The sequence below is a fragment of the Centropristis striata genome, chromosome 2 (assembly GCF_030273125.1).
Source record: "Centropristis striata isolate RG_2023a ecotype Rhode Island chromosome 2, C.striata_1.0, whole genome shotgun sequence".
Classification (NCBI taxonomy): Eukaryota; Metazoa; Chordata; class Actinopteri; order Perciformes; family Serranidae; genus Centropristis; species Centropristis striata.
Window position 1 is genome coordinate 766,482 of NC_081518.1, and position 24,169 is coordinate 790,650.

Genomic DNA, 24,169 nt, shown 5'->3' on the forward strand with positions numbered 1-24,169 from the left:
AATAGTGACAAAAAAAAAGTGAAAAATTAACTAGAAAAAGTGACAAAAAAACCAACACTAAAACTAATAAAAACTAAACTAAAACTTGTAAAAAAATGACAAATTTACGGGAAAAAAATCTCAAAATTTAGAGAAAAAAAGTGACAAATTTACGAGAAAAAAAGTGACAAAAAAACTAAAACTAACACTAAAACTAAGCATTTTCAAAAAAATAAAAAATATTTAAAACTAGCAAACTCACTCTAAAAACTCATTAAAACTGGATTTGAAAACAAAAAATCACAACGAAATTAAAACTAAAACTAATGAAAAATCCAAAACTATTATAACACACACACACACACAGTGACTGACCTGCTTCACTGTGCAGAGAATGAAGGTTAGAAAAGAGAAATTAGGCTGACGTTATGAGGACGGACCCACTTTTAATGCTTCGCTGCTTGATGCGTGAACACAGATCCACATTTAGTGTGAGAACATGAATGAAGGATTGGGAGCAGGTGAATGTGGCGGATGGATCAGAGGCGGTTCATCAGTTTATTAGGTTAAAAGTGTTCCATCATCATAAAGAGAATCAGCTGTCTGACCTGCTTCTGTCACTCTGACGGACATAATGTTCATTACAGCTGAGAGTCCCAGAGACAAAGACTCTTTAATTACACACTCAGAGAATCAGATCATACTTTACACTTCATTCAGATTAAATAGTTCCTCATGTTAAACCAGCCACACGGACAGGAAGCAGACTGGAACCTGCAGGAAAAGGTTTCTGTTTTCTGTTGTTTTCTTCATCAGTTAGAACAGCGCCCAATCAAAAAAATTTCAAAAAAACAAAATGCAATAAGAGTTTTTATAGCCATATTAAAGGTGGAGGATGATGCCAGGCTCAGGATCAGAGGCAGAAAGCAGATCAGTTGGGACAAATGTTATAATATTTTGAGCTGCGTTGAACAAAAATTGCAGCAAATTTAAACGAGCGTGGAGTGAACACAACCCCGTCATCATAACACAGGCTGGAAAAATGATACAAGAACAAGAAGATAACTTCTTCTACGCTTCATTATAAGATCAAAAACAACCAAAAATAGATGCAAAAATGACCAAAGATGACACAAAATTATCAAAATAGACACAAATTGACCAAAAATACATGTAAAAATGACCAAACAACCAAAAAATAGATGCAAAAATGACCAAAATAGATGCAAAAATGAACAAAAAATGACGCAAAATTGAATAGCCTGTATTTATTAATTAATTAATAACACGTCTTTATTGTGTGGGGGAAAAAATGTAATTGTGTCATTATCAGACCGCCATTACATTTTTCATCTTGCGCACCCCCAGGGGTCCACGCACCACACTTTGGGAACCCCTGAGTTAGAGTCTCAGTTATTGTCTCAGTTATTGTCTCAGTTAGAGTCTCAGTCAGAGTCTCAGAGTCTCAGTTAGAGTCTCAGCCTCTTGATGTCTTCACTCCTGAAGTCGATCCGAAGCGCCAGAACCTGTCGGACCTCCGCCGGCGTCAGACGCCACGTCAGGGGCCCCGAGTTGGGCCCCCAGTAGTCCAGGATCTCAGTCACCTGCAGCAGAAAACAGGAACAAGTGAGAAAATCCTCCTTCATGCTGTGGAAACTACAAGGATCTTTATCTTCAAAATGTAGTTTAAATCAGCTATTCTCAACCTTGGGGTCGGGACCCCAATTGGGGTCGCGAGATGATTTCTGGGGGTCGCCAAATCATTTTGGAAGTCAGCTCTGTCTCCACTGTGTTAAAGTGTTCATGTGTTAATGTGTTTTAGTCTTTTTGGTCATTTAATGTCCTTTTTTTGGTCATTTTGTGTGTGTTTTTTGTCATTTTGTGTCTTTTTTGGTCATTTAGTGTCTTTTTGGTCATTTTGTGGTCAATTTGTGGTCAATTTGTGGTCAATTTGTGTATTTTTTGGTCATTTTGTTTCCTTTTTTGGTCATTTTGTGTCTTTTTTTAGTCATTTTGTGTCTTTTTTGGTCATTTTGTGGTCAATTTGTGTATTTTTTGGTCATTTTGTTTCCTTTTTTGGTCATTTTGTGTCTTTTTTTAGTCATTTTGTGTCTTTTTTGGTCATTTTGTGGTCAATTTGTGTCTTTTTTGGTCATTTTGTTTCCTTTTTTGGTCATTTTGTGTCTTTTTTTAGTCATTTTGTGTCTTTTTTGGTCATTTTGTGGTCAATTTGTGTCTTTTTTGGTCATTTTGTTTCCTTTTTTTGGTCATTTTGTTTCTTTTTTGGGTGATCTGAACTGTGTGTGTAAGATTATGTTCAGTGAGCGGGGGTCAACATGCATGTTAAATTGGGGGTCGCGACTCAAAAAGGTTGAGAACTACTGGATTAAATTATAAACTATTCACATTCATAATTTCTGGTGTTTATTTTCAGATGGTTCTCCCATGAACTAACAGTAAACCTGATCAATAACCTAATCAGTAAACCTGGACCCTGATCCTCAAACTGTTTATTTAGCATTTCTAACACTTAATAATTTGTCAATGTAATTTGTTTTGGTATGCTATGGTATGTGTCAAGTTTTTATTTATTTATTTTTTGTCTCGTTTCTTTATTTATCTATTTTTTTATTTGATTTGATTTTTTTACTATTATTATTATTATTATTATTATTATTATTATTATTATTATCATCATGTGTTGTTGAAGAGTACCTATTGTGACATTTGATACACTTTATTATTATTAGACTCCGACATTATATTGTGTTTTTGTTTTGACATGTCATAGTTTGTGTCAAGTTTTTATTTATTTACTTTTTATTATTATCATTATTATTATTTGTGTATGTATGTTATTTGTTACTTTGAAAATTGACAATAAAAATATTTTGAAAAAAAAAAGATATATATATATAAATAATTCACATGATGCAGAACGTTTCCCCAGTGAGAGTTTCAGTAAACGGGTTCTTGACTCAAAGAAATGAAGAATTAATCAGAATTTCACTACATTTGCAATTAAGACGAGTCTAATATTTGTTAAAGACAAAATATGTGTTAAAATATTCAGAATGTCCGTATTACATCCTTACTTATTAAGTCATTATAGTAATAATTATTACATTTATTACATTAACAGTAATCAGAATGCAGAAAATTGCAGGTAAAAGAAAAATTAAGAATGACAGAGCCGGGATTATATTTTCCTTGCATTTTTTAAAAATGTTGGTTTTATTCTATTTATTTGTGTATTTTTATGCAAGTTTTTTGTATTTTGTTGTGCATTTTATTTATTTTTGTGTGTGTTTTATGTGTGTTTTTCTGTCATTTTTTTGTATGTGTTTTGAGTGTTTTTATGTGCCTTTGTTTTAAAAAAAAAAGGGGGTTTTGTGTGTTTTTTATGTGTTTTATGTCTTTTTTTTGTAATTTTTGTTTGTTGTTTTGTTTTTTCGTATTCAAAATGTTGATCCAGTAAGTCAAAGTGAAACAATGATCAGGTCTTATAGATTTTGCTGAAAAAAAACCCACGAGTGGTTTATAGAGGCAGAATGAAGAGGAGTCAAAAAAGCCCCAAACTCCAAAGGGTTAATATTTAATATTTTTTTTTCTATTTCTGCTGTTTGTTCAGACTTCATGTCTGTTTGTACTTTTGGTTCTTTCTTTGTTGTTGTGCACCAATAAACCACAGTGAATATTCCCCCTCTCCTTATTTACTCTAATAAAAATAGGAATGCCAGAGCCGGAGGAGGTGTTGACAAAATACCAAAAAATATAAATTCCAGAAATTAGACAAAAAAAATATATAAAACTTTGAGATTCACTCAGATTAAAGTGGTAAAACTTCAATAAACTAAACAAACTATTTCTGGGAATATTCTCTATTACTCTTCTGGCTCTTTAATTATTTATTTAACCTACAATCAGAGAAAATGATTTTTATTGCTGCCTTCATATCTAATAAGCATTTCACTGCAGTCATTTATTGGCTTTTTAGTCAAAGAACCGTCTTGATCTCAGGCCCTTATTTCATAAACAAGGCCTCATATTTATATACAAAATCATGATACATTTTGTGTATAAAATCTGAATCTGTAAACAGGGTTGGTACTCTTTATCAGTGGTCAGATTCAAGCTTTTTTCAAGGACTCTCCAGGTAAATGTTCAGTCTTTTCCAGTATCTTCACCTGTTGTAAGCTGCATGTTTTAGATGAGTTCTTACAGACTAAAAGGGCAGATTTCACTGAACCAAACCAACAGAGATGGTGTTACACTTTCAGGAGGAACGCTCTTCATTCAGATAGATACTCATTATTTTACATTAACATGTGATTATCTATAGTCTAGAGATGGATAGAGTCAGATTGAAGAGAAATACAGGAAGAATTTAAAGCATTTACAAGAACTTTATCCAAAATCCTTGAAAATACAACATTTAAATTCAAGCATTTAAGGATTTCAAGCAGCCGTATGAACCTGATTAAAGTAACTAAAGCTGTCAGATCAAAGTGGTCAGAAATTAATTAAGTAGCATTAAAATGTGGATTATTATGAACTGAGTTATGTGCCATTAGATCAGAGTGATGTAGTTACCCGCTCCAGGTTGAGGATTGTGGCCATCTGGGTCAGACGGGCGAACTTGTCCCTGATGGTCCAGGTGGTGACGGTGGTCAGGTACGCCACCAGAGACCGCAACTCTTTATCAAACTGAAGACCTCCGAGCTGAAACAGAGGACCAGAGAGACGGTCAGAGGACTGAACGCTGAGAGCAGACCTTCTCAACCTCGGGGTTGGAAATGATTTCTGGGGGTCGCCAAATCATTTTGGAACAAATATATCTTATATTACATAGTTTCAGACAGAGAGATGTTTTAGTTGTTGTCCAAAATCTGATCTGAACTGTGATTCTGTTCAGTAGCACAGCGGAGAAAATAAACACACAAAAAGAAATAAACTGGCACGTTGTTGCTTTACCACAGCTGCAGTTAGCTAGCAGCTAGCTAGAACTATCTATATATAACTAGCTGGAACTGGTGCTGGAGAAATGGAGCGATGGCTGCAAAGAAAAGCTCCAGACTGGGTCAGCAGCAGCAGCAGGGGTCAAAGGTCGACCAGCAGAAAGACTAACGGGACCACCAGCCCAGAAACAGGCTGACACCGGCTAGGCTCCTAAATATCAGCCCCACTTCTTGAAGCATGGCTTTTCGTGCACCACAATAAACACCCCAGAATATCCAGAGTGTCATTTGCTCTGAAGTTCTGGCAAACGAAAGCTTGAAACCAGTAAAACTGAAGAGACTGAAGAAGAACAGTTAGAGGACTGAGGACCTCTAAGTCAGCTATTCTCAACCTTGGGGTCTCAAGATGATTTCTGGGGGTCAACAAATCATTTAGGAAGTCAGCTCTGTCTCCACTGTTAAAGTGTTCATGTGTTTTAGTCTTTTTGGTCATTTAATGTCTTTTTTGGGTCATTTTGTGTCTTTTTTTGGTAATTTTGTGTCTTTTTTTGATCATTTTGTTCTTGTTTTAGTCATTTTGTGTCGTTTTTTGGTAATTTTGTGTCTTTTTTGGGCCATTTTGTGTCTTTTTTTGGTAATTTTGTGTCTTCTTGGTCAATTTGTGGTCAATTTGAGTCCCATGCTGGTTAAACTGGGGGTGGAGACTCTAAAAGAATAGGAACTCCTGCTCTAACAGACTGAGGTGTTGTGGTGACAGCAGCAGCAGCTCCTCTCCTCCTCTCCTCCTCTCCTCCTCTCCCCACCTCCTCCTCCTTCATTCTCTCTGGACTCATTAATAAATAAGAGCTGGAGGCTTTTCATCACATGTGTGTCAGCAGAGTGATGCAACGTGCTGCAGCAGCAGCAGCCAGGCGCCCCCTGGTGGAGGCCCGGCGCCCCCTGGTGGCGGCCCGGCGCCCCCTGGTGGCGGCCCGGCGCCCCCTGGTGGCGGCCCGGCGCCCCCTGGTAATCTCAGTTCAGATCAGACAAACTAAGTTGATGTGACGGATTTTGGACAAATAATGAAGCAGACAACAACTAAAACATCTCTCTGTCTGTGCATTTATATATATTTTTATATTTTATTGTTTCTTTTAATCTAAGTCCTTTGCTATCAGTTTAAAGGTCCCCTGGTGGAGGCCGGCGCCCCCTGGTGGCCCGGCGCCCCCTGGTGGCGGCCCGGCGCCCCCTGGTGGCGGCCCGGCCCCCCTGGTGGAGGCCCGGCGCCCCCTGGTGGAGGCCCGGCGCCCCCTGGTGGCCCGGCGCCCCCTGGCGGCCCGGCACCCCCTGGCGGCGGCCCGGCGCCCCCTGGCGGCGGCCCGGCGCCCCCTGGCGGCGGCCCGGCGCCCCCTGGTGGAGGCCCGGCGCCCCCTGGTGGCCCGGCGCCCCCTGGTGGCGGCCCGGCCCCCCTGGTGGAGGCCCGGCGCCCCCTGGTGGCGGCCCGGCGCCCCTTGGTGGCGGCCCGGCCCCCCTGGTGGAGGCCCGGCGCCCCCTGGTGGAGGCCCGGCGCCCCCTGGTGGCCCGGCGCCCCCTGGTGGCCCGGCGCCCCGGCGCCCCCTGGTGGCGGCCCGGCCCCCCTGGTGGCGACCCGGCGCCCCCTGGTGGAGGCCCGGCGCCCCCTGGTGGCCCGGCGCCCCCTGGTGGCGCCCCCTGGTGGAGGCCCGGCGCCCCCTGGTGGCCCGGCGCCCCCTGGTGGCGGCCCGGCCCCCCTGGTGGAGGCCCGGCGCCCCCTGGTGGCGGCCCGGCGCCCCCTGGTGGCGGCCCGGCCCCCCTGGTGGAGGCCCAGCGCCCCCTGGTGGCCCGGCGCCCCCTGATGGCGGCCCGGCGCCCCCTGGTGGCGGCCCGGCCCCCCTGGTGGAAGCCCGGCCCCCCTGGTGGCGGCCCGGCGCCCCCTGGTGGCGGCCCGGCCCCCCTGGTGGAGGCCCGGCGCCCCCTGGTGGCGGCCCGGCGCCCCCTGGTGGCGGCCCGGCCCCCCTGGTGGAGGCCCAGCGCCCCCTGGTGGCCCGGCGCCCCCTGGTGGCGGCCCGGCGCCCCCTGGTGGCGGCCCGGCGCCCCCTGGTGGCGGCCCGGCGCCCCCTGGGGGCGGCCCGGCCCCCCTGGTGGAAGCCCGGCCCCCCTGGTGCCGGCCCGGCCCCCCCTGGTGGCGTTTCCTCACCCTGCTGAAGGAACACTTGAGGACGGTCTTCTCCATCTCCAGAGAGATCAGGCTGGTCATCAGGCTGGTCAGCTGGTCGTAGATGACGGGGGACAGAGCCGCCTGGAGACACGGGGGTCAAAGGTTAAAGACAAGATGTCTGAAGTGTTTTTATTATGCACAATAATAAAACAAAAGACAAAGATAAAGAGAGATAAAGGAAGGTTCAAGGTAGCAGCAAGAAACCCAACAGGGCTTCTACATATATTATATTATATTATATATATATTATATTATATTATATGTGTGTGTGTGTGTGTGTGTGTGTGTGTGTGTGTTGTCTCCTCTATTTGTATCTTTTCTATTTCTCTGTGTGTTTTTCTATATGTTTTTTGTATTTTTTCTGTCTGTTTTTATGTGTTTTTTTGTATTTTTGTGTGTTTTTAGTACGGTTTTTGTAAAAAAAAAAAAAAGTATGTGTTTTCGGAGTGCCTGTGTGTGTGTGTGTGTGTGTGTGTGTGTGTGTGTGTGTGTGTGTGTGTTAGTGATCGTAGCATCAGAGCCACTAAACTGCTCTTGTATTTATTCAGAGATGAGAAGTGGATGGATCTATTAAACTGATCATTCCAGAGTATTGATCCTGTATTTTAAGGAGAACTGACTGAGGTCAGTACGATAGTGAGGCGCTGTAATCTTAATTATCTGGTATTGTACTTATATAACTATGTACCACAGAAGAAGAAGGAATCAGAGACAGAGTGAGTGAGGATACCTTGAATTCGGCCATGAGCTGCTCCAGGTTGACGATGAGCTGCTGCACCCAGGGATCATTAGCTTCATAATCATTAAAGTCCTCCTGGGGAGACAGCAGCTGTTACTCTCACCTCTCTCACTCCTCCACCTTTATTCTGCTCTCTGCTCTCACTCTCTTACCTCCTCGATGTTGTGTGAGATGGAGAGGAAGCTGCTGATCCAGGGCTTCACCTGAGGCTTGATGGCGGTGGTGTTTAACTCCGTCAGACCCTCCTGTAGGACAACATCATCAGCTCTAATCAATCAGCATCCTGTTTAACACTTCAGACCTTCTGAAGAGGCTAGTAGGAGCAAAACTACTGACTTTTCTTCTTCTATTAATGCAAACATCAATAGCAAATGGATCAATGCAACTTTCTGGAAGTCTGCATTTTAAGGAGATAAATATTCAGATTTCTACACTGTAAAAAAGGTGTTTAGTCTAAAAACCAGATCAAACAGTAAATCTGAGGGAAATGATCTTGCTGCATGGACAGATAATTTACCTTGACAAGATTTATTACATTAAGATTATTAAATCTAGAAATAAGCATGTTGAACACTTAAAATAAGAAATGAACTCTTAAACCAGATAAAGTAAAGCTGCCAGCAGTGATGAACTGGCCCGTTTTTTTAAATTTGTGTTATTTTGTCTTGTTGTCTTTTTTGGTCATTTAACGTCTTTTTTGTGTCTTTTTTGTGTCTTTTTTTTGTCATTTTGTGTCTCTTAACATCTTCTTTTGGTCACAAAATGACCAAAAAAGACAAAAAATGTACAAAAGAGATAAAGTAAAGCTGCCAGCAGTGATGAACTGGCCCGAGCAGAGTGACCTGATGATTATTTGGTTCTTACCAAGATAAAAAAAATACTTTAGATTTAGAAGTGTTAGATCATTTATCTTGTGTGTGTGTGTGTGTGTGTGTGTGTGTGTGTTACCTGCAGCAGGTCCTTGAACTTGGCTGAGGTGTTCACCAGGTCTGACAGACAACTTTCTATCTTGGCTCGATCTCCAGATCCAGAGCCCTGACTGAACAGTTTGGAGCAGTCGTTCTTCAAGAAAAAACACAATAAAGCATGGAAATCATCATGAGTTCAACTATAAATTATATATATATATATATATATATATATATATATATATATATATATATACGAGTCTACGGTGGCCCTGAAGAGCAAATCACAACAACAAATCAAAAAACACAACTATTCATGTCGCCCGAGGGTACCTACTATTTCCGGTTCGGTTAATGTCGTTGCCTTTTCTGTTTTGTTGTTGTGTTTTTTGATTTGTTGCGTTTTTTGATTTGTTGTTACGTTTTTTGATTTGTTGTTGTGTTTTTTGATTTGTTGCGTTTTTTGATTTGTTGTTGCGTTTTTTGATTTGTTGTTGTGTTTTTTGATTTGTTGTTGTGTTTTTTGATTTGTTGTTGTGTTTTTTGATTTGTTGTTGCGTTTTTTGATTTGTTGCGTTTTTTGATTTGTTGTTGTGTTTTTTGATTTGTTGTTGTGTTTTTTGATTTGTTGTTGTGTTTTTTGATTTGTTGCGTTTTTTTATTTGTTGTTGTGTTTTTTGATTTGTTGCGTTTTTTGATTTGTTGTTGTGTTTTTTGATTTGTTGTTGTGTTTTTTGATTTGTTGTTGTGTTTTTTGATTTGTTGCGTTTTTTTATTTGTTGTTGTGTTTTTTTATTTGTTGCGTTTTTTGATTTGTTGTTGTGTTTTTTGATTTGTTGTTGTGTTTTTTGATTTGTTGTTGTGTTTTTTGATTTGTTGCGTTTTTTGATTTGTTGTTGCGTTTTTTGATTTGTTGTTGTGTTTTTTGATTTGTTGCGTTTTTTGATTTGTTGTTTCGTTTTTTGATTTGTTGTTGCGTTTTTTGATTTGTTGTTGCGTTTTTTGATTTGTTGTTGCCTTTTCTGTTTTGTTGTTGTGTTTTTTGATTTGTTGCGTTTTTTGATTTGTTGTTGTGTTTTTTGATTTGTTGCGTTTTTTTATTTGTTGTTGTGTTTTTTTATTTGTTGTTGTGTTTTTTGATTTGTTGCGTTTTTTGATTTGTTGTTGCGTTTTTTGATTTGTTGTTGTGTTTTTTGATTTGTTGCGTTTTTTGATTTGTTGTTTCGTTTTTTGATTTGTTGTTGCGTTTTTTGATTTGTTGTTGCGTTTTTTGATTTGTTGTTGCCTTTTCTGTTTTGTTGTTGTGTTTTTTGATTTGTTGCGTTTTTTGATTTGTTGTTGTGTTTTTTGATTTGTTGCGTTTTTTGATTTGTTGTTGTGTTTTTTGATTTGTTGTTGTGTTTTTTGATTTGTTGTTGTGTTTTTTGATTTGTTGCGTTTTTTGATTTGTTGTTGTGTTTTTTGATTTGTTGCGTTTTTTGATTTGTTGTTGCCTTTTCTGTTTTGTTGTTGTGTTTTTTGATTTGTTGCGTTTTTTGATTTGTTGTTGTGTTTTTTGATTTGTTGTTGTGTTTTTTGATTTGTTGCGTTTTTTGATTTGTTGTTGCCTTTTCTGTTTTGTTGTTGTGTTTTTTGATTTGTTGCGTTTTTTGATTTGTTGTTGTGTTTTTTGATTTGTTGTTGAGTTTTTTGATTTGTTGCGTTTTTTGATTTGTTGTCGTGTTTTTTGATTTGTTGCGTTTTTTGATTTGTTGTTGTGTTTTTTGATTTGTTGTTGTGTTTTTTGATTTGTTGTTGCGTTTTTTGATTTGTTGCGTTTTTTGATTTGTTGTTGCCTTTTCTGTTTTGTTGTTGTGTTTTTTGATTTGTTGCGTTTTTTGATTTGTTGTTGTGTTTTTTGATTTGTTGTTGAGTTTTTTGATTTGTTGCGTTTTTTGATTTGTTGTCGTGTTTTTTGATTTGTTGCGTTTTTTGATTTGTTGTTGTGTTTTTTGATTTGTTGCGTTTTTTGATTTGTTGTTGTGTTTTTTGATTTGTTGCGTTTTTTGATTTGTTGTTGTGTTTTTTGATTTGTTGCGTTTTTTGATTTGTTGCGTTTTTTGATTTGTTGTTGCGTTTTTTGATTTGTTGCGTTTTTTGATTTGTTGTTGTGTTTTTTGATTTGTTGCGTTTTTTGATTTGTTGTTGAGTTTTTTGATTTGTTGCGTTTTTTGATTTGTTGTTGTGTTTTTTGATTTGTTGCGTTTTTTGATTTGTTGTTGCGTTTTTTGATTTGCCATTGTGATTCACACTTCAGGGCCACCGTACTTATCTCTTATATAGTATATATATATATATACTATAGAAGAGATGTGAATGATCCTGAGTTGAACTCTAAATGACTTTAGATGAAGATCAGATGTGGAACAAACCTCCAGGTTCCTCTTGAGAGTGGAGATGTTCTCACTGCAGACCTCCACGTTGTTCAGAGTCACCTGACACACACAGAGAGACAGACAGAGTTCAGCTGCTTTAACGTCTGCACCATTAAAACCAGCAGGAAGATGAATGAACAGAGCGGTTATGAACCAGGAAGGCGGCCTTGGCGTTCTCGGCGCTCTCGATGCCCAGCGTGTTGAACTTCCCCTGCTGCAGGCTGCTCTGCATCAGGCTGACGGCGCTGCTCACGCCTCGCTGGATGTCCTGCAGCGTCGTAGCCGGGAAACCCTGACGCAGCTTATTATACAGCACCTCCCTACAGGAGCACAGAGAGACAGACAGCTTATTATACAGCACCTCCCTAGAGGAGCACAGAGAGACAGACAGCTTATTATACAGCACCTCCCTAGAGGAGCACAGAGAGACAGACAGCTTATTATACAGCACCTCCCTAAAGGAGCACAGAGAGACAGACAGCTTATTATACAGCACCTCCCTAAAGGAGCACAGAGAGACAGACAGCTTATTATACAGCACCTCCCTAGAGGAGCACAGAGAGACAGACAGCTTATTATACAGCACCTCCCTACAGGAGCACAGAGAGACAGACAGACAGCTTATTATACAGCACCTCCCTAAAGGAGCACAGAGAGACAGACAGACAGCTTATTATACAGCACCTCCCTACAGGAGCACAGAGAGACAGACAGCTTATTATACAGCACCTCCCTACAGGAGCACAGAGAGACAGACAGCTTATTATACAGCACCTCCCTACAGGAGCACAGAGAGACAGACAGCTTATTATACAGCACCTCCCTGAAGGAGCACAGAGAGACAGACAGCTTATTATACAGCACCTCCCTAAAGGTGCACAGAGAGACAGACAGCTTATTATACAGCACCTCCCTAAAGGAGCACAGAGAGACAGACAGCTTATTATACAGCACCTCCCTAAAGGACAGACAGACACAGAGAGACAGACAGCTTATTATACAGCACCTCCCTAAAGGAGCACAGAGAGACAGACAGACAGCTTATTATACAGCACCTCCCTAAAGGAGCACAGAGAGACAGACAGACAGCTTATTATACAGCACCTCCCTAAAGGAGCACAGAGAGACAGGAAGGAGACGAGAAGGAGATGAGAAGGAGACGAGAAGGAGGTAAAAAACTAACCAACAGAGAGAAGAACTAACCAGGAAACTGCACTGATAAAAAGGTGTCTAAAACCAGATCAAACAGTAAATCTGAGGGAAATGATCTTGCTGCATGGACAGATAATTTACCTTGACAAGATTTATTAAATTAAGATTATTAAATCTAGAAATAAGCATGTTGAACACTTAAAATAATAAATGAACTCTTAAACCAGATAAAGTAAAGCTGCCAGCAGTGATGAACTGGCCCGAGCAGAGTGACCTGATGATTATTGGGTTCTTACCAAGATAAAAAAAAAAACTTTAGATTTAGAAGTGTTAGATCATTTATCTGGTTTTAAGAGTTAATTTATTATTTTTAAGCGTTCAACCTGCATATTTCTAGATTAAGTGTATCCTCCCTTCTTTAATATTCTAGATTCTATTCTATTTAATATCTTTGTTCTATTCTATTTAATATCTTTGTTATATTCTATTTAATATCTTTATTCTATTCTATTTAATATATGTGTACTATTCTATTTAATATCTTTGTTATATTCTATTTAATATCTTTATTCTATTCTATTTAATATCTTTATTCTATTCTATTTAATATATTTATTCTATTCTTTTTAATATCTTTATTCTATTCTATTTAATATCTTTATTCTATTCTATTTAATATCTTTGTTCTATTCTATTTAATATCTTTCTTATATTCTATTTAATATCTTTATTCTATTCTATTTAATATCTTTGTTATATTCTATTTAATATATTTGTTATATTCTATTTAATATATTTGTTATATTCTATTTAATATATGTGTACTATTCTATTTAATATCTTTGTACTATTCTATTTAATATCTTTGTTATATTCTATTTAATATCTTTGTTATATTCTATTTAATATCTTTGTTATATTCTATTTAATATCTTTGTTATATTCTATTTAATATCTTTGTTATATTTCTGTTCTGTCCAACTTACTTGTTGGAAAAGCACAGAAGTTAAAATGCAGAACAGTTCCTTGTATGCAGCAACATAAATGAATAACTAAATAAAGATAAATGAAGATAATAATAATAATGATGATGTGAGACCTGAAGTCTGACTCCAGCAGAGAGTTGGCGTGGTTGATCATGGCGCAGAGACAGTCGATGCTGGAGCTGGACAACGCTCTGCTGATGCACTTCTTCACGATGTAGAAACAGTCGTCCACCATGCTGGAGGTCAGCTGACCCTTCTCATACGTATCCATGGCAACGGCCTGACCATTCAGACGGAGACAAGGAGTTACGACTGCTGCCTCTTTATCACTTTAATACTAACTAGGATCAATAACACAGAGCTGACATAGTGATTTTACTCATATATAATTATTATTATTTCTACATGCAGGTATGTGTTTATGGGATAGCCCTGACTAGGATTACATCATTACTCTCATCTACTCTATTCCCTTCTTTTCTTAACATTATTATTATCTTATTTACCTTATTGTTTACTCTAAAATTACAATATTTAGTTATTCACTATAAAACACACACACATATATATATATATATATATTGCAGGACTGCTCCAAGAATGAAAAACAAAAAAGGACTAAAAACTTTCCTTTTTAGCAAAACCTTTGGTTGCTCCCGTGTGTATACTTTTTTCCACTTTTTTAGCTGTTTTATCCTTTTTATAATTTGACTGTTATGCTTTTAACCTGTAGCACTTTGAGATTTCCTCTAATGTAAAGTGCATTACAAATAAAATGTATTATAATTATTATTATTAACATGATATGTAAACAAACCTAAATGTCTATTAACTCCTGCAATAAAATAAAAAAAAAACCAAAATACAAACAAGAGAGAAGCCAAAACATGACTCTGTTTCTGTTCTTCTTCTTTATGAATTATTGATGATGATTAAAATCAGACAAAACATTTAGGACACAAAGACTCTGCAGCTACAGACGAGCCTTTAAAACCATCTGACCAAACATATAAATAATAATAATAATGTAATAATATAAACCTTGTTGACGGACTCCCTCATGTAGAACTCTTCCATGGGGATGTAGAAGCCGATCAGCTCCTGCATGGTTCTGCTCAGCTGACAGTGTTTCAGCAGCTTCTCCATGTTCTGCTGATGTTCTGATGGGACAGACAGAACGTTTACATTCACATGGTTGTTCTTTAGCTCCAGAGAGCAGATCACCACATGTTAACCCATTTAGACCTAAAACGCCTGGAGAAAATGCCTGTAAAAACCTCAAATCAGCCCCTAAAACCTGAAGTTTTTCTGTAAATCCAACAGAAGTGTCAACTCTTCTACTAAATAATAGATTTTTCAGCCTCTGTAGCAGATCGAAATGAAATTCAACAAGTATGTGAGAGCTTATACCTATATGTGGCTTTCATGAGAAGTTGAGTTTATTTGTCCAAACCTTCAAAAGTTTAAAAAAAATCAATATGTTGCATTGTGACACTCCCACATGTATTCTGATGCATTTCATTGGCCAAGAGACTGAAAATAGGTGGGAAAAACTGCAAATACTACAAAACCACGTATCCACTTTAATGGTAGAATAACACAACATCGCTCCCAGTTTTAATGGTAGAAATGCTGTAATTCTTTCCTGGTTTAACTGGTTAATGTAAACTCACCCTGCGTGACGCTCTGAGCGTCTCCAACCTCAAAGTCCGCCGTGATGCGGCGCCGTAGGAAGCGAAGGTAGAGCTCAGCCCGGGCGTTCATCAGGGTCACCTCAGACAGGACCGGGTCCAGGTCCCTGAACACAACACAGACTGGTTAACTACAGACAGGACCGGGACCAGGTCCCTGAACACAACACAGACTGGTTAACTACAGACAGGACCGGGTCCAGGTCCCTGAACACAACACAGACTGGTTAACTACAGACAGGACCGGGTCCAGGTCCCTGAACACAACACAGACTGGTTAACTACAGACAGGACCGGGACCAGGTCCCTGAACACAACACAGACTGGTTAACTACAGACAGGACCGGGACCAGGTCCCTGAACACAACACAGACTGGTTAACTACAGACAGGACCGGGACCAGGTCCCTGAACACAACACAGACTGGTTAACTACAGACAGGACCGGGTCCAGATCCCTGAACATGAGATTAAACCTACTAAACGTATTAACATTAAGCGGGGTACCTGGGCTCGATCCCCTCCCCCGGCACGCTCCTCATCATGTTGCTCTGGACGACCTGAAACTACCAGAGAAGATCAGAGTCAGCAGGTGGATTAACCCTCTCAACAAGATGCTTCAGGGAGTTTTTACCTCTTTTACATTTACGTGTCCTTCTATTTCACTGCTACATATAAATTCTGACCTCATGGATTCAGCTCAACCATGACTAGAAGTGGGAACAACTAAAAATGTCTTTAGTGCAGAAAAACACAGTTACAATGACATTAATTATCACTAAATGTCATGAAAAAGAGCCACGAATACTGAAAAAAAGAATTGGGTCTGAACATGCTACGTACCTCTCCTGTCCTCTCCCCTCTGCTCTGTGTAAACAGCCTCTCCTCTCCTGTCCTCTCCTCTCTGCTCTGTGTAAACAGCCTCTCCTCTCCTGTCCTCTCCTCTCTGCTCTGTGTAAACAGCCTCTCCTGTCCTCTCCCCTCTGCTCTGTGTAAACAGCCTCTCCTCTCCTGTCCTCTCCTCTCTGCTCTGTGTAAACAGCCTCTCCTGTCCTCTCCTCTCTGCTCTGTGTAAACAGCCTCTCCTGTCCTCTCCTCTCTGCTCTGTGTAAACAGCCTCTCCTGTCCTCTCCTCTCAGCTCTGTGTAAGCAGCTCACCTTGCTGTGGTATCCTCTCTGCTCGATGAACTTGTCGACTATCTTCTGGGCCTGTCGGTCACATTCCTGCTGCAGGTGAGTCAGCAGAGTGTACAGGTGACCCGGACCGTAATACGTCTCTACGATTGGCTGGTGAGTCTCAACGACACGAGCAATACCTGCACACACACACACACACACACACACACCAAGGTTATTATAGTTAACGAAAACTAACAAAATAACGAAAACTAAAATTGAAAAAACATTTTTGTTAACTGAAATAAAAATAAAAACTAGAGTTTTTAAAAAAAAACGATAACTAACTGAAACTGTATTTTGTGGTTACAAAACTAACTAAAACTAACTAAAATTATAGTGAAAATGTCCTTAGTTTTCGTCTTTGTCAACTTTTTTCATTCATAATTCAGTGTTTCTATTTGAACATGCAACACATGGTGAATATGTTTACTGAGACTGGGATGTTTACACTAGAACCAAAATACAAAACACCCAGAACTGTAAGAGTTAATAACCTTATTGGGGCTGAGATGATAAACCAAAGGAAATAAAGGCACATACCCATTACAAAAAACTAAAACTAACACTAAAACTAATAAAAACTAAAACTAAGCATTTTCAAAAAATAAAAACTAAACTAAAACTAGCAAACTCACTCTAAAAACTAACTAAAACTAACTGAATTTGAAAACAAAAATTCACAACGAAATTAAAACTAAAACTAATGAAAAATCCCAAACTATTATAACCTTGACACACACACACACACACACACACACACACAGTGAGCTAGCTAGCTGATGCTGCTAACGTTAGCTAGCTTGTTCAGCTAGCCGGCCAGACAAACTCATAACGGAAGTAGAGCTACTTTACAGAGTTACTGTCTAAAGTTAATTCATCTAACGGCCTTTAAACTTGGTATGAACACACTCTCTCTGTGTGTGTGTTCTGACCTTCCAGCAGCAGTGTGAGCGTATCAGCGAACACCAGCGGAGATCTCTTGTCTCCTGCGTCTCCTCCTGCAGCCAGCAGCAGGTTCTCCTCAGCTTTGGACGCCAGCTGTGGGAAACAATGAGACATAACACATCTGGAACTATCTCTGACCCAAAACAAAGATAGCTTACCGAATCTCCTCCAATAGTAGCCGGGGCTTCTATTAATAAAACATCAGTTTGGTGTCCGGCTAATAATACGGGCAGGCTATTATTTGAAGGAGGCTTTTATTAAAAAAAGAAAACCAGAGCAGCTCTGACCGGCACTTTTTGGAGTGTTTTACACAGCGCATTGTAGCCAGTTAGCCGGATGTCGGCCATATTGGAAGTACTGGGATGTAAACAAACAATGAACAGCTGAATGTTCATTTGAAGCAGGATTTAAAATGTCTAAACTAGTAAAAAGCCCAGAAGAACGTGCGTAAACGGCTGGACTTTACAGAGAATGACTAGGACAGCAGGAGAAACCAACAATTATTATCATTATCAAAGGATCTGCCCTTTAATTTCTCATTGGGCCTATAAAAAATCAGAAAATAGTGAAAAATGTAGCTAACACCAACAGGTCAGAGGTGTTTCACCAAGTTTTGAATGCAGGACTTTTACTGTAGTGGAGTCATTTCACAGTGTGTATTAGTACTTTTACTGTAGTGGAGTCATTTCACAGTGTGTATTAGTACTTTTACTGTAGTGGAGTCATTTCACAGTGTGTATTAGTACTTTTACTGTAGTGGAGTCATTTCACAGTGTGTATTAGTACTTTTACTGTAGTGGAGTCATTTCACAGTGTGTATTAGTACTTTTACTGTAGTGGAGTCATTTCACAGTGTGTATTAGTACTTTTACTGCAGTAAAACCAAAATTTACCAAAAAATGACCAAAGACGAGGTAAAATAACCAAAAAAAGAAACAAAATTACCTTAAAAAAAAGCCATAAAAGTTCCAAAAAACACATAAAAAGACACAAAATTACAGGCAAAAACCCACAAAAGTTTCACAAAAAAGAAACAAAATTACAACAAAGAATTAAAATGACCCAGAAACCCCACCAGACAGAAGGCCAGCTGACCTGAGTGCAGAGGTACTGTCCGAAGCGTGCGAGGCCCTGCTGGTGGAGGCCCAGCAGAGGGAAGATCTTGAAGAAGCGTTCCACTTGTGCGAGGTCGACGGCTGCGACGGCTTCGTCCAGCTTCTCGGCAACGATGACCTTCAGTTTCTGCTCCGCCTCCTGCAGCATGACCAGGCTGGCGTCCACCGCGCTGCCTGTCAGACGCCATGCGTTGTTATTATTATTATTATTAGAGCTATTTCTACTTACAGCACGCTGAGAGATGAGCTGAAGGCTTCTTACTCTCTTCTCCCTGCCTGCTGAGCTCGATCACCGACTGGTCCAGAGAGAGGTATCTGTGGATGTGAGCCGCCGCCTGCTCAAAGTCCTCGTTACGAAGAGCCGTCTGCACGCCGTCGGTGCAGAACTTCAGGTCCAGGATATCGTCGGCACGCTGGATCACGTTATAGAGCCGCGTCTGCAACATAACATAAGACATCAACATAGACAAGTTTAACCCATAAGAACCCAGAGCCAGTAATCCTTCAAAAGGAAAATTATGGGGGATATACCATAGACCAAGTGGACCTTATGATATATCTTATTTTTAAATGAACAAACTAGACACCTTTTCTGCTTACAGAAACACAAATTTGCCTTTTTCTTTGCATCTCCACCACATATATCAAAATTGTGACTTTAATAGTGCTGTTAGACAACAAATTCCATTTCAGATTTGTTTTTAAGTAACAAAATAATAATAAATCGAGAATAAATAAATATAAATAACACTGCCTTATTGGACGGCTTCTCAACAAGCTACTGTAGCTGTAGAACACTAAAAAACACACTTATGTACTTGAGAAAACATACATGAATATTACTAGAACATTTAAAATGTTTGTGACACCGTGTCACCATAGGTTCTTATGGGTTAATAAAACCTCTCAGACAGATGGAAGAACTGACCTTAGAATATACAGTACAGGCCAAAAGTTTGGACACACCTTCTCATTCAATGCGTTTCCTTTATTTTCATGACTATTTACATTGTAGATTCATCAAAACTATGAATGAACACATGTGGAATTATGTACTTAACAAAAAAGTGTGAAATAACTGAAAACATGTCTTATATTCTAGTAAGCAAAGGGTGGTTACTTTGAGGAATCTAAAATACAAGACATGTTTTCAGTTATTTCACACTTTTTTTGTTAAGTACATAATTCCATATGTGTTCATTAATAGTTTTGATGAATTTATAATGTCAATAGTCATGAAAATAAAGAAAAACGCATTGAATGAGAAGGTGTGTCCAAACTTTTGGCCTGTACTGTATATATATGTATATATATATATATATATATAATATTAGGGCTGCAACTAACGATTATTTTCATTATCGATTAATCTGTTGATTATTTAAACCATTAATCGATTAGTTGTTTGGTGAATAAAATGTATAAAAATATCAATGAGTGTCTCCAAACCACAAGATGACGTCCTCAAATCTCTTGTTTTGTCCACAAACCAAAGAGATATTCAGTTTATTGTCATAAAGGAACAAAGAAACCAGAAATATTCACATTGAAGAAGCTGAAATCAGAGAATTTGGACTTATTGTCTTTAAAAAAACTGATCAAACCAATTATTGGATTATCAGAATAGTTGGTGATTAATTTAATAATCGATTATTGTTCGATTAATTGAATTATTGTTGCAGCTCTATATAATATAATAGATTTTAACATATGCATTTGGATAATACATAGAAAGAAATAAAACTGTGTATATTTGTGTTTTCTTCTTTTTTCTTTTTCTTGGTTTCTTCTAACTTCTTCTTCTTTCTTCTAACATCAGAACATTTTACCTTTTACACTCATTCTATATTTTTATTTGCATTTTTGTGATGTGTGTTAATCCCATTTAACATGAATTTGAATATTCATTGAAAGAAAGCAAAACCTTGTAGAATATTTTAAGGGTCAGGCTGATATGGACTTGATGTCATTCTTAATTTCTTTTTAGTTTTTTACCTTTTTATGCCCCTTTTCTTCCTGCTACTATTGGGATTATAACCAGTGTAACATAAGTTAAATCCTGATGATTAACTCCTGGTGACATATCTGGTGATTTCTTCTGTGCAGTTCTGTTCCATAATAAAATCTACATGAATAAAGTTTTAAAAACCCTCTCAGACACAGTCAACAGTTTGACATTATGTCTGCATCATGTAAACAATAATTATGTGCATCCAGAACTCTCTTCTATAAATAAAAGCTTATATATAATAAAAGTTTGGACCTTTGCCAGGTCCAGCTGACGGACTTTGCGGCTGACGTTTTCGGCGAGGCTGCAGGTAAAGGTGATCATACCGGACAGCTGACTGGCATCTCCTCCAATCAGCTGCAGGTTGGGCCTGTAGAGCAGAAAGAGTAATAATAAATAATATAAGATATGTATTATATAATATAATATATGAGTGACTGTTACTAAGTGTACCCCATCCTCTGCAGCGCCAGCATCTTGGTGTGGATGGTCCCCTCTTGTCCCATCAGTCTGTCCAGCTCACACTCCACTTCTTTCTGTTTCACACCAAAACAAACACAAGAATATTCATTTTAGGTTTTATTCGTCCTTTGCTGCGCTGCCATCGTTGTAATCTCTGCTGAGAGACTTTTTTTATCTCCTCAAGCTCCTCGGGGGATACGGGACTCAACTCTTTACATTACCTGCATGGATTACCACCAAGAAGAGGAAATAGTTTCATCACATATAAAACAAGATTATCTGGCCCGATTCCACGTAATAATAATAATGATAATAATAACACATATTTATTTGACATTATGTGGCTATATATATAGAGACAATATATCTTATTTGAAGTGTTGAGTACCAGGGGAGAGGCCTAGAGAAGTATTTTTTACTTCAGCCTACTCCCTTTTTTTTCGGACCAAAATGATAAAGGAAATGCGTGTTGAATATTAAGTTAACTGGTTATTATTTCTATCTTATTACTCTTATTACTTAGGGCTATATATACTGTATGTGCGTAAATGTTTATGTACATCTGTTTAATGGTGTCTATGTGAGTAGTTTATGTTGTTGTTTATTTTTTCCGTTCAAAAAGAAGAATTAAAGTGAATGTGTAACAAGAGTCCTCTTTACATACATGCCTGCTTTATGGTGATAAAATGCAGTTTAAGGCAAAAACACAGTTTTGCTCATGCAATATTTTTGTGTATTACATATGAATATTGAGGGAACACAGACAGGTGTTACGGACCGTTTGGTACCCCGCTAACTCTTGAGGGAACAAAGACAGGTGTTATGGACCGTTTGGTACCCCGCTAACTCTTGAGGGAACACAGACAGGTGTTACGGACCGTTTGGTACCCCGCTAACTCTTGAGGGAACACAGACAGGTGTTACGGACCGTTTGGTACCCCGCTAACTCTTGAGGGAACACAGACAGGTGTTACGGACCGTTTGGTACCCCGCTAACTCTTGAGGGAACACAGACAGGTGTTACGGACCGTTTGGTACCCTGCTAACTCTTGAGGGAACACAGACAGGTGTTACGGACCGTTTGGTACCCTGCTAACTCTTGAGGGAACACGGACAGGTGTTACGGACCGTTTGGTACCCCACTAACTCTTAAGGGAACACAGACAGGTGTTACTGACCATTTGGTACCCTGCTAACTCTTGAGGGAACACAGACAGGTGTTACGGACCGTTTGGTACCCTGCTAACTCTTGAGGGAACACAGACAGGTGTTACGGACCGTTTGGTACCCTGCTAACTCTTGAGGGAACACAGACAGGTGTTACGGACCTTTTGGTACCCTGCTAACTCTTGAGGGAACACAGACAGGTGTTACGGACCGTTGGTACCCTGCTAACTCTTGAGGGAACACAGACAGGTGTTACGGACCGTTTGGTACCCCGCTAACTCTTGAGGGAACACAGACAGGTGTTACGGACCGTTTGGTACCCCGCTAACTCTTGAGGGAACACAGACAGGTGTTACGGACCGTTTGGTACCCTGCTAACTCTTGAGGGAACAGACAGGTGTGACGGACCGTTTGGTACCCTGCTAACTCTTGAGGGAACACAGACAGGTGTAACGGACCGTTTGGTACCCTGCTAACTCTTGAGGGAACAGACAGGTGTTATGGACCGTTTGGTACCCCGCTAACTCTTGAGGGAACACAGACAGGTGTTATGGACCGTTTGGTACCCCGCTAACTCTTGAGGGAACACAGACAGGTGTAACGGACCGTTTGGTACCCTGCTAACTCTTGAGGGAACAGACAGGTGTTATGGACCGTTTGGTACCCTGCTAACTCTTGAGGGAACAGACAGGTGTTATGGACCGTTTGGTACCCTGCTAACTCTTGAGGGAACACAGACAGGTGTTACGAACCGTTTGGTACCCCGCTAACTCTTGAGGGAACACAGACAGGTGTTATGGACCGTTTGGTACCCCGCTAACTCTTGAGGGAACACAGACAGGTGTTATGGACCGTTTGGTACCCTGCTAACTCTTGAGGGAACACAGACAGGTGTTATGGACCGTTTGGTACCCCGCTAACTCTTGATGACACACAGACAGGTGTTATGGACCGTTTGGTATCCCGCCAACTCTTGAGGGAACACGGACAGGTGTTACGGACCGTTTGGTACCCCGCTAACTCTTGAGGGAACACGGACAGGTGTTACGGACCGTTTGGTATCCCGCTAACTCTTGAGGGAACACAGACAGGTGTTACGGACCGTTTGGTACCCCGCTAACTCTTAAGGGAACACAGACAGGTGTTACGGACCGTTTGGTACCCTGCTAACTCTTGAGGGAACAGACAGGTGTTACGGACCGTTTGGTACCCCACTAACTCTTGAGGGAACACAGACAGGTGTTACGGACCGTTTGGTACCCTGCTAACTCTTGAGGGAACACAGACAGGTGTTACGGACCGTTTGGTACCCCGCTAACTCTTGAGGGAACACAGACAGGTGTTATGGACCGTTTGGTACCCTGCTAACTCTTGAGGGAACACGGACAGGTGTTACGGACCGTTAGGTACCCTGCTAACTCTTGAGGGAACACAGACAGGTGTTATGGACCGTTTGGTACCCTGCTAACTCTTGAGGGAACACAGACAGGTGTTATGGACCATTTGGTATCCCGCTAACTCTTGTGCTAACCTTTTTAGGTTTTTTAACCCGTTTAGTAAACAGTAGCTCTACTCTGAGCTGCAGGACATTAGCTTCATTGCTTTTTGTTCATTTTGTCCATAATTTAACAAAGTGGAGTTTTTGTTTGGAGCCGGAAGTGTCCCGGAAGTGACCGTGGATGTCTCCTGTCCATCAGCCTGCCGTTAGTTTATATCTGTTTATATATTTATATGTTGTGTTTACGGACCTCCTCGGCGCAGAGCTGCTGGTAAACTGTCTCCAGGTCCTCCAGCTCCGTCAGGGCGGAGATGGTCTCCATACTGACGGAGGACAGGGAGCTAGAGTCGGATCTTCTCGCCGCCACGGAGCCGCTGTCCGCCATCTTGCTCCGGTACCGGACTCTCCGTGGTATTACTGCCTGAGTTTGGACTGACAGGCAGCGCTTCGTCGCAGGATAGTGAGAGCTGCATCATCGAGTTAAAATCGTGTAAACGTGACCATAACATTAATATTTATGTATATCATCGCTAATATGAACCAACACACACGCCCGCAGCTGTGACAGCGCAGAAGCACTACCTGAGAAGCCAAACTCTGGGGCTTAGGACTCTCTCTAATACGCATGCGTTGTACGTGGAATGGAGGCACTTTACCTATGGGATCCTATGATGAAACAGAAAGCATCACAGGGACTAAAAGTGGGTTTTATGTTCAACCTGTTATCATTCTGCCCATAGACATAATATTTATA

General features: G+C 40.2%; 1 protein-coding gene across 2 annotated transcripts; it reads right to left on the reverse strand.

Annotated features, from left to right (window-relative positions):
• Positions 1-528: 528 nt before the first annotated feature.
• cog4 (component of oligomeric golgi complex 4) lies at positions 529-23,923 on the reverse strand. Of its 2 annotated transcripts, XM_059356118.1 has the most exons (20): positions 23,666-23,923; positions 20,742-20,824; positions 20,544-20,658; positions 18,543-18,717; positions 18,261-18,454; positions 17,153-17,258; positions 16,200-16,357; positions 15,549-15,607; positions 15,025-15,149; positions 14,393-14,511; positions 13,465-13,631; positions 11,368-11,533; positions 11,211-11,273; positions 8,840-8,953; positions 8,044-8,136; positions 7,883-7,966; positions 7,132-7,233; positions 4,573-4,701; positions 1,442-1,583; positions 529-1,409 (listed from the first exon to the last, which is right to left on the reverse strand). In XM_059356118.1, the coding sequence occupies exons 1-19, from the start codon at positions 23,798-23,800 to the stop codon at positions 1,449-1,451; spliced, it is 2,322 nt and encodes a 773-aa protein (XP_059212101.1). In that variant the 5' UTR covers positions 23,801-23,923; the 3' UTR covers positions 529-1,409; positions 1,442-1,448. The 2 variants fall into 2 exon arrangements, with proteins under 2 accessions (XP_059212101.1, XP_059212093.1); XM_059356110.1 differs by having other exon boundaries at positions 529-1,583.
• Between the last annotated feature and the right edge of the window lie 246 nt (positions 23,924-24,169).

Coding starts and splice junctions, on each gene's coding strand:
- cog4 (XM_059356118.1), bottom strand. CDS start 23,800: ATGGCGGACAGCGGCTCCGTGGCGGCGAGAAGATCCGACTCTAGCTCC. Junction 16,358..17,152: donor GCTCACACTGCTGCTGGAAG/GTCAGAACACAC, acceptor GTGTGTGTGCAG/GTATTGCTCGTGTCGTTGAG. Junction 8,137..8,839: donor AGTTCAAGGACCTGCTGCAG/GTAACACACACA, acceptor GTTGTCCTACAG/GAGGGTCTGACGGAGTTAAA.